General features: G+C 44.1%; 1 protein-coding gene across 1 annotated transcript; it reads left to right on the top strand.

Annotated features, from left to right (window-relative positions):
• The first annotated feature begins 980 nt into the window (after nt 1-980).
• RNASEL (ribonuclease L) lies at nt 981-13,853 on the top strand. The gene is made up of 6 exons (XM_065894064.1): nt 981-2,457; nt 6,541-6,626; nt 7,867-8,072; nt 8,864-8,996; nt 12,942-13,078; nt 13,727-13,853. Exons 1-6 carry the CDS (start codon nt 981-983, stop codon nt 13,851-13,853), a joined length of 2,166 nt encoding a protein of 721 aa, XP_065750136.1.
• The last annotated feature ends 4,741 nt before the right edge of the window (nt 13,854-18,594 follow it).

Genomic DNA, 18,594 nt, shown 5'->3' with positions numbered 1-18,594 from the left:
TGCAGGGGACACGGGTTCGTGCCCCGGTCCGGGAAGGTCCCACATGCCGCGGAGCGGCTGGGCCCGTGAGCCATGGCCGCTGAGCCTGCGCGTCTGGAGCCTGTGCTCTGCAACGGGAGAGGCCGCAACAGTGAGAGACCCGCGTACCGCAAAAAACCCCCCAAAAAATCCCACTTGTAATAACATAGGACATTATTTATAATAAGGCATTAAATGAAAGGAGGCAGGATACAAAGTTACTTACAGAGCATGAGCCCAACTATTTTTTTAAAAATCTATAGAAATATACTAAAATATTAACAATACCTGTTCCTGGGCAGTGGGAGAATAAAGTAATAATTTTCTTGTTTAAAATTTATATATATTTATAATATTCTATAATAAAAATTTCTATAATAGATGTATTTTGAAAAAGTTGCTAGTAAAATTAATTTCTCAAATTCAAATGTTTTCGTTTTTTTATAAATTTATCTATTTTTGGCTGCATTGGGTCTTCGTTGCTGCGTTCAAGCTTTCTCTAGTTGCTGCGAGCGGGGGCTACTCTTCGTTGCGGTGCACAGGCTCCTCATTGCGGTGGTTTCTCTTGTTGTGGAGCACGGGCTCTAGGCGCGTGGGCTTCAGTAGTTGTGGCTCACGAGCTTAGTTGCTCCACAGCATGTGGTATCTTCCCGGACCAGGGCTCAAACCCGTGTCCCCTGCATTGGCAGGCAGATTCTTAACCACTGCACCACCAGGGAAGTCTAAATGTTTTCTCACTATTATAAAATTATGAAGTTCCTCTCTCATCTCCAGGTGGAAAGTCGGAAGACTTCAAGAGTATTGTCCTTCCTGATACTGGTGGTCTGTAGCCAGATAATTCTGATTTACCCTGACAGGATTTTCTAAGAGTTCCACGTCTCTTTGATCAAATCCCAAGGAGATAAGTTTTTCATTTTCTTGAAAAAAAGGCAAAAAATTTGTAACCAGTGTTATTTACCATCATGGAGACCAAGAGCCCTAACAATCCTCAGGAAAGACCCACACCCTCTACTAACGGGAGGGTTTCAGAGGAAGACAACCATTTGTTGATTAAAGCTACTAAAGAAGATGACATTGAGCTGGTCCAGCAATTGCTAAAAAAAGGGGCTGATGCCAATTTCCAGGATGAAGAATGGGGCTGGTCACCTTTGCATAATGCAGTACAAAGTGGCAACGAGGACATTGTGGATCTTCTGCTTAACTATGGTGCTGAGCCTTGTCTGCGGAAGAGGAACGGGGCCACTCCCTTCATAGTTGCTGGCATCACTGGAAACGTGAAGGTGCTCAAACTTTTATTTCCGAAAGTAGCAGATGTCAATGAGTGCGACGTTCATGGCTTCACAGCTTTCATGGAAGCCTCTGCATATGGTAGAGTCGAAGCCTTAAGATTCCTGTATAAGAATGGAGCAAAGGTGAATTTGCATCGAAAGACAAAGCAGGATCAAGAGAAGATTAGGAAAGGAGGGGCCACTGCTCTCATGGATGCTGCTGAAGAAGGGCATGTAGATGTCGTGAGGATCCTCCTTCACGAGATGGGGGCAGATGTCAATGCCCGAGACAATATGGGCAGAAATGCTTTGACCTATGCTCTTCTGAACTCTGACAATGAGAAGGTGAAGGCCATTACTCGCCTTCTGCTGGACTGTAAGGTTGATGTCAGTGTGAGGGGGGAAGGAAAGAAGACGCCCCTGATCCTGGCAGTGGAAAAGAAGAACCTGGGTTTGGTACAGATGCTTCTGGAACAAAAACATATAGAGATCAATGACACAGACAATGAGGGCAAAACAGCACTGCATCTTGCTGTTGAACTCAAGCTGAAGGAAATCGCCCAGTTGCTGTGCCGCAAAGGAGCCAGAACAGATTGCGGAGACCTTCTTGCCATAGCAAGGCGCAATTATGATCATGACCTTGCAAAGTTTCTTCGCCAGCATGGAGCCGTAGAAGATTTTCACCCTCCTGCTCAAGACTGGAAGCCGCAGAGCTCACGTTGGGGGGAAGCCCTGAAACATCTCCACAGGATATACCGCCCTATGATTGGCAAACTTAAGATCTTTATTGATGAAGAATATAAAATTGCTGACACTTCTGAAGGGGGCATCTACCTGGGGTTCTATGAAGACCAAGAGGTAGCTGTGAAGCTATTCTATGAAGGCAGCACACATGGACAAAATGAAGTCTCCTTGTTGCAGAGCAACCGAATCAACAGTAATGTGGTGACATTCTATGGCAGTGAGAACTACAAGGGCTCTCTGTATGTGTGCCTCGCCCTGTGTGAACACACACTGGAGGAGCACTTGGCCGACCACAGAGGGGAGGCTGTGCAAAATAAGGAAGATGAGTTTGCTCGAAATGTCCTCTCATCTCTATTTAAGGCTGTTGAGGAACTACACCTGTCTGGATACACTCACCAGGATCTGCAGCCACAAAACATGTTAATAGGTAAGTCCCCAGTGTTCTCTCAGAAACGTAGGGCCTTTTGTTATGAGAGGAAAGGATTTTCATGGCAGAACAGGGAAGAATTAGAGTCAGTGTGGATTGTTCAGTTTGAGGATTAATGTAACAAATCGACAGTGACAGTGCAACCTCTCCTGCTACCAGGTATAACCCGTATTCCACGTGGAGGTCGAGGATGCCAATGGAATAGCAGGCTAACCTTATATTGCCCTTGGCAAATACGAATTTGTAGGTCTTGGATGGAGCCAGCTCCAGAAGTTTGAATTCTTAGAGTAGTCTGCAAGTCAGGGAACCTAGAAAGTGTGTTCCTTCAGAGAAGGTGGCAGTTACAGTGAAACTTAATGGCAAAGCTGAGGTTAAAATTGGGATCCAGGTTAAGATGTGACACGGTGAAACATACTGCAAGCAGACCGAACAAGTCAGCGTCCACTGCTGCAAACCGAAACCAAAATAAACTGAAGCAACATTCAAATATACAAGCAGAGCTGAGGGCTTCGCTGGTGGCGCAGTGGTTAAGAATCCGCCTGCCAATGCAGGGGACACGGGTTCTAGCCCTGGTCCAGGAAGATCCCCCCTGCCGCAGAGCAACTAATCCTGTGCGCCACAGCTACTGAGCCCGCAAGCCACAACTACTGAGCCCGTGAGCCACAATGACACACCTAGAGCCCATGCTCCACAACAAGAGAGGCCACCACAATGAGAAGCCTGCACACTGCAACGAAGAGTAGCCCCTGCTCGCCGCAACTAGAGAAAACCTGCACAGCAACGAAGACCCAACACAGCCAAACAAACAAACAAACAAAAAAACGAAGCAGAGTAGGGAACAAATGTATGGACCCCAAGGGGGGGAAAGTGGGGGGGCAGCGAGATGAATTGGGAGACTGGGATCGACATATATACACTAATACGTATAAAATAGATAACTAAGAACCTGCTGTATGAAAAATAAATAAAATAAAATTCAAAACTTCCAAAAAAAAAAAAAAAAAAACACAAGCAGAGCTGAGTGTAAAGTCCCAGGGGGCAAGGTGGGACAGTAAAGAGAGCCTTGGCTTCAGCCATATTTAAGGAGCCTTGCAGCCTTGTCCCACCACTTTGTAGCTTTGTAACCTCAAGCAAGTTGCTTAATTCTGTGAGCATTGGTTTCCTCACTTGAGACCGATAATGCCTCCTTCATAAGGTTGTTATGAGGTCTAAGTGCAGTATGTCAAATGGACAAGTCATCTGTACATTGTAAGTGCCCAACAAAGGCCAGGTACTTGTCTAGAGGGCTAAGCAGAAGCAGATACCTAACCTACAGACATGCACTGACATTTAAGCTTGGTGTAAGGGACCAGGGCAAAAAGAAGATGTGGGTACTGAGAGTCAGAGAACGGTACTTAAGGTCCTGGAAGAGAGAAATAGGTAGACATAAGATCTGGTTTCAGTGTGAGGACAGGTGTTTGTGGCACTCCTTCCTGGTTTTAAGCAACTTCGCTGGGGAGACTGACAAGGGCCAGAAATATGTGCAACTCTACCCAGTAAGGAAGAGTCTTTGAGGTTCAGCCAAAGGTGAGGTCCTTCCCAAGTTTACCTGCTGATCTTGATGCAAAAGGATCACACATCACGTTCTAAAGAAAAATAAGTTGTGACTACCTATTCTTTGAAATTTCTAGCACCACTTCTTCCATTCTTAAGCTTGAACAGTAAAGAACTGATTATATGTCTGCCTCAAGGTGGCGAACCTAGCACATACTGCAGACTCTTCCCTGTATTAAATCCCTCAAATGATGGGAAAAGATTTTTAAATGAATTCATAACTGAGATCAACATTAAAAAAAGAATTCCTAGAGGACAAAATCCTTGAAGAATCATGGAGAGACTAAACATAGATAGGATGGGATTGAAGAATAATACAGGAGTCCAGGACAAATGCAGGAAGCCACAGATAAACATTACTTATGAACGTAGGAACATTGTAGAAAAGTGCCACTCCAAAGTGATGGAAGCCAGAAGCAGGAGAGGACCAAGGACCAGCTAGCAGGCAGATTGCTGCGACAGTCGACACTAGGAAGATCAAACCCTGGGCTTCCCCTCTTCCCCAGGGACCAAGCATCTATGACAGACCTTTCTTCTACAGACAGGGGGACTGCTTGAGACACTGGGTCATTGGTGATATCAAGAGAAACAAAGAGCAGTTAAACATGGAAGATTTCTGCCAAAGCAGCTACTAAGTGGCATGTCCTGCTTACCCCCGAGCTTCACTGAATAAAATGCAAAGCAGAAGCTCTGACGACTGCTTCCATCCCTCCACTCTGTCGGGTGGCATTAACAGAAACAACTCACAGGACGTCAGGGAGTCTCAACCGCAAAGTAAGGCTTACAGTCGAAAATCACTTAGGATATTTAAGAGGTGCCAATACCGTGAAAGAGAGGCATGAAACAGAAGAATTTACACCCAAAGAAACATAGCTAACCAAATGTGTAAGTTTCCATGGCTGTTAAAAGAAATTGTCACAAATCTGGTGGCTTAAAACAACAGGAATTTAATCTCCCACAGTTCTGGAGGCCAGAAGTATGAAACCAATTCCACTGGCACCAAATCAGGTGTCAGCAGGGCCAAATTCCCTCTCTACACTGTAGTACAGAAACTGGGCATAAGCATTAAAACTTATTATAGCACTTTAACAATGTCTGTTGAAACTAAAAATAAAAAATTGGGGCGTGTAAAAAACAAATCAAATGTTAGAAGAGATGTGAGGTATTCCATTAGGTACTTTCAAATTTCAGTAGCAGAAAACTCGACTCCAAGTGGCTTAAATAAGTGAAGGGAATTTATCACTTCAAATAATTGAAAGTCGTCTGTGGTTTATGATCTGCATCCCATCTGCCCCTTCAACCTCATCACAAGCAACTTTCTGACTCTGTCCCTCCTCCCTAAGTGCACACTTGGGCCTTCCTTCTGCCAGAGTGGAATTCTCCACGCATTCCTATCTGGAATTCTCTCTTCCCTCTGTTCCCCATTCCACTCACCTACCCAAATTCTACTTTCTGATCTTTTCTGTCTAGGCGTCTCTTCCTTAAGGAAAACTTCTCCACCCTCCCCGCACCCCCACCCCAGCCATGTAGCTCTTCTTGTGATACACTTTTAGGGCGTCCTGCACTTTTGGCTAGCATTTTCAAAATTGCAATTAATTTAATGTTTATCCTCCTTTAGTATTGGTCTCCTTGCCCAGAGACTCTAAACTCTGTAGGGCCAGGACTGTGTTCTCCTTCCTCACCATCATTTTTTTCCCCTCACTAAACACTTGTTGAATGATTTAATGGGTTCCTTTTTGTTAGACTCTGAGTTTCCTCACAACTGTGATGTCTAAGTTCATAATGAGAGGAGTTTGAGAAGCACACAGTTGTACTGGCCATCATTCTATGTGGGGTTACCCAACCTTCCTCTCAGACTCCTTTAAGCCACCTCTTCGAGGACAAATTACTGACTCACCCACCTTTCATTTTGTTCCTGACCTCTCTCATCCATGCATCCCTCTTTCTGAGGACTTAGTGGCTTCCTTTAAGGGAGGAAGATTCTGAAGGGGACAAGGAGACAGTGACTCATTACAAGCACATGGTTTATTCGTGGTAACAGATTACAATGTCTTAGTGGGCAGTGACTAGTGGGCTTGATTTGGTGGAATGCTATGCTTAAGGTGGTCTTGGATTCGGATCCTTGTTGTTTGGTTGTTCTTTAGCTATAGGATGTAACCTTAACTCCTGCCAGCAGCTTCTTTACAGATCTGTGCTCTTTGACCCCAGGAGTTGCATGACTGGGGAGCTGGTTATCCTTATCCCCATGCTTCCCCGCCCCTTGGCTTGGAACAAATAAAATGTAAGTCCTGCTCTTGACAGATACCTGAGAGATCAAACGACACAGTGCACATGACAGGGTTTTGAGAAGCAAACAACAAAGCAGATATGAGCTTATCATTGTCTTCCTCAGAGATGATAGATTGTACATTGTGTTACAGACTTATTTAAATTAATTACAGCATATGGAGAATGAGGATTTTCAATGCATCTCTACAAACCATCCCTTAGATTACAAGAATGGCGCTTACCTGGCAGATTTCGATAAAAGCATCAAGTGGACCGGAGATCCACAGGAAATCGAGAGAGATCTAGAGGTAATTTCTACAAACAATTTACTTTTCCATCTTTCTGCTTCCTTCTTTGTTCATTACCTTACTCCCTGTGGCCAGTTAGAGGATGTTCCTATTTCAACCAGAAGGAAAGACATTTCACGGCATTTCCCTGGTACTCACTGCCTTCACTCCCTTGCAGACAGCCAAGTGGGTGTGGGGTTGACCATCGCTGTGGCCCCTTTCTCTATCTCTTTAGATCTCTCTCTGACCCCACAGGCTGAATAGTAAATACACCGAACATGCCACAGTGCTTCCAGAATTACAGCCAGGAGATTTTCTCCAAAATAATTCCACAATTCCTGTAGGAGGTATTTTCTGCCTAAAGACAAAGTAAATGAGATTTCTTTTCCCACTCTATTCAAACACGTGTGCCAAACTCCTAGGAGGGCCAGCGACTAAGGCCCTCTCAAGCACAGCGGAGGGATGGGATCGATCGCAACTCAAAAGAGACTAAACTTGGCCCCAAAGATTAAGATCCTGAAAGAACTGTTTCTCCAGAGACAGAACAGAGACATAGCCTCTGCAGACCACGGCTCCCAGATAGATTCTGAGCTTGTCAGCGCAGCTCTCGCCTGGAGTTTTCCAGGGCGCTGAACTTCCAACCCAATAGACAAGAACTCTCCATCCATGCCTGGCCTTTCTGGTTCAGTGGCTCCAGATTTTAGCTCCTTCACTGACTGGTGTCCTTCCCAGTGCAGTTTCTATGCTGGCCTCCTTCCTGGTCCTTCCTCCCTTGCTGTGCCCTGACTCCTGGGGCCTTCACTCTATTCTGTGGGACCTGGTCTGGCTCCTTTATCTGTGGCCTGACATAGGCCCGACCCAAAGTCCCAGTTCCCAGCCAGACTCTGAGCATCCCCCTTGTTTAAAACCTTCTCCCTTTCCCCTGTTTATCTAAATTCTATCCATACTTTGAGGTCTAGCTCAAATTCCTCTTCCTCTAAGCAGTCTGCCCTGACAACTCTGGCCTGGGATTATCTTTTGTTCCTTATAAACCTAAACCTGTAAACTATACTACCTTGAAGGGGTAGTATCCTAAACTATACTACCTTGAAGAGTTCTCTATGCACAAGCCCATGCCTTCTCTCCCTGACCAGGCTGTGGAATCTCCTCGAGATTCTACCCGTTTTCCATTTGCTCATAGCCTGTGCCACACCCTCCAAAGTTCCCCAAATAGAGTGATAATTCATAAGTGCTTTTGGCTTGATTTATGGCTTTTGTGTAGGCCCTGGGACTGCTGGTCCTGTACGTGGTAAACCAGGGAGACATTTCTTTTGAGAGTCTGAAGGATCTAAGAACTGAAGAGTTGATTCAACTTTCTCCAGATGAGGAAACTTCAGACCTCATTCATCACCTGTTCTCCCCTGGGGACAATGTGAAGGACCTTCTGAGTGGCCTGCTGGGTCATCCCTTCTTTTGGAGTTGGGCGAGGTAAGGAAAACTGAGTGTATATTACAGGCCTCCAGGACAGAGACAGTGAGCGTATTAGTCAGGGCTCTTTATATATGTACAAAATAAGGAAATGCCTCATGCAATATTGGGGCTGAGAAGTTCCACTATTTGCCATCTTCAAGCTGGTGACCCAGGAAAGCCAATGGTGTAATTTAATCTGAATCCAAAGGTCTGGGAACCAGGGGAGCCGAAGATGGAGATTCCAGTAAGGGTCTGAAAGCCTGAGAACTGGGACAGCTGAGGGCAAGAGAAGAGCCATGTCCCAGCTGAAGCAACCAGGCAGAGAGGGGCGAATTTCCCCTTTCGTTCTAGGCAGGCCCTCCATAGATTCGATGATGCCCACTCACATTGGGGACGGCCATCTGCTTTACTGAGTCCACTGGTTCAAATGCTAATCTCCTTGGAAACGTCCTCACAGACACACCCAGAATATTTAATCTGGGCCTTGTGTGGTCAGTGACATTAACACATAAAATTAACCATCATGGTGAGGTGGGCAGGAGTCAGGCTGGGAGTCAGCAGACCCAGGCTTTTCTCTCAGCTTGGCATTTCCTGGGTGGGTGTCATTGGAGCAGTGACTTAACTTCTCTGGATCTGGTTTTCTCCATTGAAGAATAGAAAAAGGATGAGGGAAAACAGAGAGAGAGAGAGCTCTCCCCTTATGCAGATTTTAGAGACATGCTTTTACTACTCCTATCAAAAGCCAAAATCTAATAGTTCTGTAAAGAGTGGGAAGGATGGGACAACCGTGATGATTCTGTCATTCTCAGCCGCTACAGGACCCTTAGGGATGTGGGAAATGAATCAGACATCAAAAAGAGAAATGCTAAAGGCAAGATCCTCCGGCTTCTGCAACCTGGAACATCTGAAGTTTCCACAAGTTTTGACCAGTGGACAACTAAGGTGTGAACAACTCCTATGGTCTTGGAGTTACTCCAGGAATAAGAATCTGTGTCATGTGTTATGTTGGTTTTCCTAACTTTTTTATACTATGGGCCTGGCCCAACCAAGTGGTGAGAAAGGGGATTTTCCTCTCCCTCCTCCCATCCCAGGTCCCCTCTGCCCTTTTGAGTCTCTGCTCCAGGCCAGGCCCTCCTGAGAGACCATCCAGGCTCTTCTTTAGGATGGCCTTGTCACAGCCCAAGAGCCTTTTTCGTTTCTTTTCTTTTCTCTTTCTCTCAAGCCTTATTTTCTGAGCGAGGTCTGACTAATAATTCTATTTCCACTGTGACAAGAGCAGCTGATTAAATAGAGTTTAGCCCAAAGGAGGTACTCCCCCATGGGGCATTTCCATCTAGGGAGACTGGGTGCCTCTACTGTCAATGAACAGCCCTGCCTGAGCATCCATATACACACCTATTTTCTGTATGAGAGAACAGAAAATGAAAAAAAAAAAAGGAAAAAAAGATGATCTTTCAAATTCCTCCTCTTCCAGAGAAGGTCCACTCAATATAGTGGAACATAAAAATTAATCACCATTTCAGTCTAGTCAGTACTGTCAGAGCTTTCGTTATTATTAACGAGCAGACATCTATCAAGTACCAGTATGTGTTAGGCCCATGCAAGGTCAGAGATATACAAAACAGAGCACAGCATCCATGTGGGGCGGAGAGACCCACAGAATGATGGCTGTGGGATACATGCTGGGTACCCCAGGGACATGGGCAAAGCATTATGGGAAAATCCATAACTCTCAAGTCTTTGAGTGAGACCAGCAGCTTCTGTATCTTAAGCCTGATGTAGGACTCTTGCTTCTTCCAAACCTCTTCATTTCTGCATCTCATTTTGCTTTCCTTCCCTTGCTTGCCTCTAGACCACATATCACACTCATAATTGCTGGCTGAACGTCTCTCTTTCTTGCTACACAGTAAGTTCCACGAGGGCAGAGACCATCCGTTGTCTTGTCTGTCATTGTATCCTTGGCATGGAGTAGGTGTGCCATGACTCTTTGCTAAATGAATGTCTATAAAAGTTCAGCTAAAAATTAAACTTGTAGAAACAAAGACATTTGAAACCAGAGCAGATGATGGTAATAGCTAACGATCACGTAGTGCTAACTACATGGCAGCTGTAGTTCTCAGGACTTTCCATGAGTAACCACAGTTAATCTTTACAACAGCCTCTGAGGCAATTAGCTCCATCTTGCAGGTGGGTAAACTGAGGCACAGACAAGTGATTGGTTTCAAAGGCACAGAATCAGTAAAGGGTGCAGCAGGATTTGAAGCTGGGCACTCTGGCTTAAAGGCCATGTGCTAACCTGTAGCTGATAGAGATTGTCATCTTCTTTTTCTTTTCAATGTCTGAGACAGAGAAACAGTACTACAGGCAACAGAAAGGAGAAATCCAACCTCAAGAGTGGTTGCAAAAGTAGAAATAAGAGAAGTATAGAGCACAAAGCACAGAAGAAGCAGGTGATAAAAGCTATTGTTTCCCTTCTTTTCTCACTCTCCACTCAGTGTTAAATGGAGCATTATTTTCAGACCATATAGGAAAGTCATTCTCTTGAAGGTTAATTATCTGGCCTTTACTTTCTGTTTGAAAGCAGAAGCAAGGTTTGAGAAAATGCAGTGGTGTTGGGTAAATTATCAATCAAAGCCCAAAGGTCCAGAGGCATAAGAAGGAAGGACAGGATTGGAATGAAGAGGAAAGTACAAATAAAATGCTAAATATCACTAGAGAGATAAAGTTTATGGAGGTAATGGAATGTTATCAGTCATCAGATGTGATGATACAGGTGGGTTCTAAGGTGCAAAAATGTAATTTTAAAAAGTGTTTCCAGGGGCTTCCCTGGTGGCGCAGTGGTTGAGAGTCCGCCTGCTGATGCAGGGGACACGGGTTCGTGCCCCGGTGCGGGAAGATCCCACATGCCGTGGAGCGGCTGGGCCTGTGAGCCATGGCCGCTGAGCCTGCGCGTCCGGAGCCTGTGCCCCGCAACGGGAGAGGCCACAACAGTGAGAGGCCCGCGTACCACAAAAGAAATAAATAATTTTAAAAAAAAAAGTGTTTCCAGAGAACAAGATACAACAACGAGGAACCTGGGAGACAAGGGGGTTGGAGAAAATGGGGCTGAACCCAAAGACACAAGACTCTATCATCCAGAGAAAGGAGCCTCAGTTTTATTTATAAACATGAAAAATTATGGTAGAACTACTTTTTTATCCTCAGATAACTTACATAAGATTTTATTCTGATTGTACTTCAAATGACAAAAAGGATACCCAATCTACTGTAATAGAAGGTACAGAATTGAAAAGCGAATAGGAAAATAGAGATATAGAAAAAAAGATAATACAAATGAGACCAAATATTAAATGTGCCAATTCCCCTAGAGAAACATTTAAAACTGGTTAAAAATAAAAATATAAAAACGTATTTAATCAACAAGGTCCTACTGCATAGCACAGGGAACTATATTCAATACCCTCTAATAAACCATAATGGAAAAGAATGTGAAAAAGAATATGTATATATATGTATAACTGAATCACTTTGCTGTACCAGAAATTACAACATTGTAAATCAACTATACTTCAATAAAAAAATGGGGAGAAAAAAAAAAAAAGGCCACGCGCTAAAGCAGCTCACTGCACAATGTTAATGGTGCCGTCAAGTCCACCAAATCATTTAATTGCCAAGGAAGTTGAGGCTCAGAGGTGGAACCCCTAATACTCAGGGCTGGAAAGCCAGAGGTTGGCAGAGCTGGAAAGAGAATTCTGTTCTTTTGTCTCCCAGTTCATTGGTTCTTTCCCTTAAATTTCATTGACATATGTGGAATTTTGATTGACTTCAAGTCTTATCTTGTTTTTGTTTTCATTTTCAGCTTTGTTGTCCTGTTGATTTTGGTGACTTGCCCATTTTCCTGGGCGTGCAACCAGTTTTCCAGTGTGGACTCCACCTTCTTCACATGGCTGCCTCTTCTCGCACACATACATGCTCAGCATTTCTCACATGTGCTCCACACATAGTACCCCCAGGCAGGCTTCTAGTCACCAGTTACTCTTCCTAAGGGACCCTCTGGCTTCATGGTTGTTGCATCTTATTCTCTTACTCCAGACTCTTTCTACCTATCAGAGCCATCTACAAGAGGAAGGCATTATTATTATTTTATTTTTTTGCGGTATGCGGACCTCTCACTGTTGTGGCCTCTCCCATTGCGGAGCACAGGCTCCGGACGCGCAGGCTCAGTGGCCATGGCTCACGGGCCCAGCCGCTCCGCGGCATGTGGGATCCTCCCGGACCGGGGCACAAACCCGTGTCCCCTGCACCGGCAGGCAGACTCTCAACCACTGTGCCACCAGGGAAGCCCAGGAAGGCATTATTAATATGATAGCAGCTGCCCTGGGACACCTAGGGACAAGGAGAAACATGTAACCTTTGGAAACATAATTACAAACAAAACAAAACAAAGAACAACCACGCTCACTATGGTAATGGCTGCAACGCCTGGTTTCAGTCAGGACAACCCTCTTGAAGGAGGAGATGTAATCAAGTATGAATTTGGAAGGGTGGCCACAAGGATAGTGCTACTGTAGAGAATAGTGAGCAAATTTCCTCGTATAGTAGCCAACGATTTCCTAAACCATGTTTTAATGTAGTTAATTTCTATGAAAACAATTCTCTTGGAAAATAGATACACGCATTTAAAGTTATTTATAATTCCACATCCAAACACAACTACGGTTAGCGTTGTGGTGTACGGTGCTTACTTCCATTCTTTTCTTTGTATGAATTTGCTTTATCAATTAGTGGAAAATTTGACATATATTCAAATTTGTATTCTGCCTTTTTGTATTAACATTCAGGATATATTTTGTGTTGCTACCACATTTCTGTGTAATGTTTTTTTAGATTGACAAATTTGTGATGGAAAAAATGAATGACTTTTATACAAAATGCAACAAAGGTGTTTATCGGGACACCGTGGGTGACCTGCTGAAGTTCATCCGGAATTTGGGAGAGCACATCAATGAAGCAAAGAATCGACAGTAAGTCATGTATGAGGAGTCATGTATGAGATGAGATGAGAATAATTGAAAAATAATTTATATCTGCTAATTTGATAGAAAGAAGAAAAGTTATTTTGATGAAAGCCATTCCTCCTTCTGTGTGGAAAAGGGCCATCACAAGGGTCTTACAGTCAACAGTGGACATGCCCTGCAGGTTCTCCTCTTCCTTTTCAATTTTTGCTGAGCCCCCTTTAACAGTAGGCTAGCAATTCTTGTGTGAAGAAACACAGGGGACTGCGTGGCTGGGTAAAGCGAATGTAGCATTAGAAGAGTAGCCCTGTGTTAATCCAATTAGCTTTCGCTACCAAAATTCTTAGCTCTAAACTCACAAAATACTTGCAGTTTTGAGGGATTTTTTGGATTTCAGCATTGTAGATAAGGGATTGTGGGATAGTATTATGTTCATTTTATGGATAATAAAACTAAGGTTCATAAAACTTAAGTTGCCAAAGTTTAGTCCATTAGTTGGAGAGTCAGGAGATGAATCTTGCTCTGTCAGATTCCAAAGTCCTCATTTATTCTGCTATAGAAACCAGGGGAGCAAAAAAGATTTCCAGGGCCATATGCTATAAAGGGGGGATGCAGAGTTTGGGGCAAGCATATCAAAATATTTATGTTTCATTTCAGGATGAAGTCAATAATTGGAGAACCTTCCCAGTATTTTCAGGAGAAATTTCCCGATCTGGTCATGTATGTCTATAGGAAACTACAGAACACAGAATACACAAAGCATTTTCCAAAAACTCACATCTAAATAAGCCTAGGTGTGATGGAGGTGGTGGTGGTGAGCAGGCTGGCCCGCCCTAGGGCCTCTTGAATTCAGGGAAGTACTTTTTTACTGTGTAATCCTGGGCGAGTCACAACTCTCTGGGCCTCTTGACATTTTTTTTTTTTTTTTTTTTGCCCACACCACGTGGCATGTGGGATCTTAGTTCCCCTACCAGGGACTGAAGCCATGCCCCCTGTAGTGGAAGCATGGAGTCCCAACCACTGGACCACCAGGGAATTCCCTGAGCCTTTTGACTAACCTGGTTGCTTGTGAGCAATGAATTGGATAGCTGATGTGTCAGTTCCTGGTGCCGTGCTCAGCATTCTCCACGTTTATAACAAAAAAAAGCATATGCTCAAACTACTCTAGTCCTTTTTAAGGGTCAAGCTTAGTGGCAGGAGCTGGGAGAGCATCCTGCTAAGATTCCTCTTGTCAACTGCACCAAAGGAGTGAGTTCCTAAACCTCTAATGCTTTATGTTTTACATCAATTATCTCATGTAATTCTCCCAACAACCTTGCAAGATAAGATTAATATCCCCTTTTAGGAACTGAAGAGCCTGAGAGACTCAGGGAAATTGAACTACTTGCCCCAGATTATACAACTTGCACAGAGCGCGGTATAAATGGACACGGTGTTATTGTTACCTCTCACTCGGCACCTTAGAACTTAATTGCTAGCTCAGAGCTCTTCTACATGAGACCCAAAAGGTCAAATGGGCTCTGGGTGGCTCATTCATTCATTCAATATTTGTTGAGCACTAACTAGTATAAGTCTAAGCACCAACTGGATGAAATGCACTCCTTCTAGAATCACCTGTGTTGGTTTTCTATTATGTCAAGGCTGTATTTCTCAACTGTAAGAAATCTTGCCCTTCAGGGGCCATTGGGCAGTTAAAATGTCTGTCAAAGCTGAGGGTAGGGGGTTGTACTGGCATCTAGTAGATAGAGGTCAGGGATGCTGCTGAACGTTCTATGATATGCACAGGATAGCACCCCCGAAACACAGAATTATCCGGAAGAACAGAATTATCAGTGACACTGAGGTTGAGAAATTCTGCCTTAGCGGGCTGTGCTACCTTTGAACTGGCTGGGAGCCCAGGACTGTGGATTGTGTGGCTCACCTCACAGAGGACTGACTCGAGTTTGATGTCTTGCTTTTTGATCTGCAGTGAGACAGTTCCAGTTTCACCCCCTCAGGAAGTCCTCTGAGTGCCCTCACTTTCCACACCCCTGTCTGAGTGTCCTCTCCGGCTCCCTAGCACCCATGGCCACACCAGAGCATGTTTCTCTCCACCCAGGGCATGATTCTTCCCCACTGGAATGACATATATATATATATATATATATATATATATATAAAATTGGCTCCTTAGGGCCAATGACATATATATTTTTTGATGTGTATCGTACAGCCTAGCAAAATGTCTGCCACATGGTAATGACCAATAAATATTCATTGAAAAATGAATGATCCATCTTCATACATGAGTAATAATGCTAGGACACATTTTGATGGTGTTTTATAGGTTATAAATTACACCTGCATATTTTACTTCTTTTAGTTTTCAAAATAATCCTGTAAGATAAGTGTTGTGATCCTCATTTTGCAGATGAGGAAACTAAGGTTAGAGACATGTTGATTTACTCTAATGCATAGGAAGTGTCACTGTCTGAATTTGAAAAGATTTTCTGGCATGAAGTCTGATGTTCTTTCCATTTATCCTCACTGTGGTGGTGAAGATGAAGCTTTGTAATGAGAGGAGCTGTGAGAAAAAACAGTGTCTTAGGTTCTTTCTGAAAAGGAGATGGTCTTGACTTCCCTGGTGGTCCCGTGGTTAAGGCTCTGCACTTCCAGCGCAGGGGGTGCGGGTTCGATCCCTGGTTGGGGACTAAGATACCATATGCCGCAGGGCATGGCCAAAAATAAATAAATAAATAGAATTTACAAAGGAGGTTGTCTAAAAAGGGTGTCACTGAATGAAATTAACAAGTACTGGAAGAAACAAACTGAAAACTTTTCTTTAAGGTTTTAGGAGCAGCAAGGTTGCTTTAAGTTTTAAAAGTAAGATTTGTTTTTCTGATTTGTAGTGAGTACTTCGAGATGACAATCAAATGCCCATTTGTAAAGCATATTCAATAAAACTTTGAATTACCTGAATGTCTGATTTTCTCTGAGTGACATTTCTACTTTAGAGAGTAGTGATATCTACAGTAGAAAATGCTCAGTGATTAATTCCTGGGTAAGTTTTAAGAAAGGCACCCTGCTCTTTAAAAATGGGAAAAGGAGCCTCATTTCAGCCCTCCATTAATTCGGGCACAATACACACCTTGGGGGCCCTTGTAGAAAAGGAAGGGTCTGATCAGTGCTCTCTACTTTAATCCTCTAAGGGTTTCTGTGGACATGTTGCAAATATTTCTTATTCAGTTGCCATTATCACAAACATTTAATTGAGCTTGTAGTTCATGTTAGGTACTGTGTTAGGCAAAGTGATTCTGTGCTTGGGCTTGTCAAGCAGAAGTGCCAGTTACACAGAGACGAGGGGAGCTTGCCTGCCTAGAATGCACTGAACAAGCAACACAGGAGAGGAAAATTATGGTAAGAATAATAGTTACCACCTCTTGAGCGCCTACTGCTTTCCAGAGCCTAATGCTTTTATATCTGACATCCCATAACAAACACGACAATGCCATAAGATGTAATTATTCCCATTTTACAGAAGAGGCAACTAACGCTCAGAAAGGATTGCTAAGTTGCCCAAGTTCGTATGGGTAGTAAGTGGAAGAGCCAGGGTGCAAACCCCGGTCTGCAAGTCCAAAGGGTGTGGTTTTTCTGGAGAGCCAAAGATGGGGGGTTCAGGTAGGCTGGATGGTCTTTGTGAGAATGTGTATCGGGGCTTTCATCCATTCCTTCCTATTAAAGCCTAGGAGGTCAAGGTTACCCATGGCCTTCATGGCAACCAAATCCAATGGTCATTCTCTGTCTTCGTCAACCTCACACCACAGTTGATTCAGCTGACTACTCTTTGGCTCTTGCACCTGTCTTCTTTAGCACCTGCAGCACCACACTCACCTGCTTCTCCTCCCCAATGGTTGCTCCTCCACAGTGTCCTTTGCCAGCTGCTTCTCTGCTCAACCCCTAAACCTTGAGTGCCCCTGAATTAATCCTCAAGCAATTCACTTTTCCTCTTTTCTCCGTGGATGATCTTTTCAAGTGCCGTGACAAGTATCGTCATAAATAGACAGATGATATCCATGTCCTGAAATTTATCCACATAATTGCCTACAAATTATCAGTCTTGTTTGCTTCTTTTTTCCCATACGCCCTACATCCAATCTATTAATAAGTCCAGTTGGTTCTCTCGCCAAAATAAATTCTAAATCTGTTCACAACCTTTTTGCGTCTGCTGTGCTCAAGCTACCGTCATTTCTCATTTGGACTGAAGCATGAGCCTTGTAACTGACTCTTGTGCTTTCATCCTCATGCCCCATCTTTTCTCCACAAAGTGATCTTGAAAAAATAGTCCATGGTGAGAAAGTGAAATGAGCTCTTCCCCCGGTCCCTCTTTCAGCCTTGCACATGGCCAGACCCCCACTAGCTCAGTGTGAGTGAGGAAAGATGTGACCAGTGAGATGAGTTGGGCCCTGATTATGTGGTGCTTTTGAAGCTAGGCACCAGACCCTCTAGTGACATTCATCAAGTGACATGGGATGGACATAGAAGTATGTGTACAATCCGCAGATCAAAGTTACCCTCCATCGAAGGCCCCTTGCCTTCTATGGTCCCTAGCTGACAGCGATGTTCCCAATACATATCAATGTATTGAAGGAGGGAGGTGACTACAATGGGCGATTTGTTACAACATTTTACTCAGTGGGATCTCCGGAATCTTAACGTTCCCTGGTTTCCTTTCTCCTTTGGCTAGTTGAGCTGAGAATCAAGTTGTCAAATCAACCCTAGATGGAAATCTTATTCATTCATTCTTTCAACAAATATTTATTATGTGCCTACTAAGTGCCGAGTACCATTCTAAGGGTTTGGGATACATCCACAAACAGAACAAAAATCCCCGCCCTCAAGGAGCTTATACTCTAGCAGAGGAGAGAGACAATATACAATAAGCATAATAAATACATCCTCTAGTGAGAATGAAAGTTATAAGCATTACAGGAAAAAAGGAAAGGAGGATGTAGGGAGAGCTAGGGCAGGGGTGGATGAGTGGGCATTGGGCCATCAGGGTAGCCTTCAATGGGGAGGTGAGAACTGCCCAGAGACTTGAGGTGAAGGGAGGTCCATGTGAATACATGGAGGAGGAGCCTTCCAGGCAGCGTGAACAGCCAGTGCAAAGCCTTGAACTGGGAATGTGTCCACTATGTCTGAGGAACTGCAGGGAGGCCAATCTGGCTGCAGTGAGGGAGCAAGAGAGAAGCAGGAGATGAGGTCAGAAAGGCAATGGCGCCAGGTCTCTAGGACCTGGAAAGGCATTTTAGGGGCGCTGGATTTCACACTGAGATGGGAGCCATTGGTGGTGGTGGTGGGGAGGGTCAGCGAGCAGAGGAGTGACATGAACTAACGGAAGTTTTAAAAAGCTCACACGGGCTGCTGGGAGCAGAGAACAAGAGCAGCAGTGAGGAGACTGATTCAGAGATGATTTCAATAGCCAGGCGAGAAATGATGGTGGCTTAGGCCAGGTGATAACAGTGAAGGTGGTGCTACCTTTGATTCTG

The sequence above is a fragment of the Phocoena phocoena genome, chromosome 1, assembly GCF_963924675.1.
Source record: "Phocoena phocoena chromosome 1, mPhoPho1.1, whole genome shotgun sequence".
Lineage (NCBI taxonomy): Eukaryota > Metazoa > Chordata > Mammalia > Artiodactyla > Phocoenidae > Phocoena > Phocoena phocoena.
Note: the sequence above shows the minus strand (reverse complement) of the source record. Positions and strands in the feature narration are given on the sequence as shown.

Bases quoted from the DNA above. Each gene is read 5' to 3' on its own strand.
- RNASEL (XM_065894064.1), top strand. From the start codon at position 981: ATGGAGACCAAGAGCCCTAACAATCCTCAGGAAAGACCCACACCCTCT. The intron at 8,073-8,863 runs GTAAGGAAAACT...TGTCATTCTCAG, and splicing joins TTCTTTTGGAGTTGGGCGAG to CCGCTACAGGACCCTTAGGG. The intron at 13,079-13,726 runs GTAAGTCATGTA...GTTTCATTTCAG, and splicing joins AATGAAGCAAAGAATCGACA to GATGAAGTCAATAATTGGAG.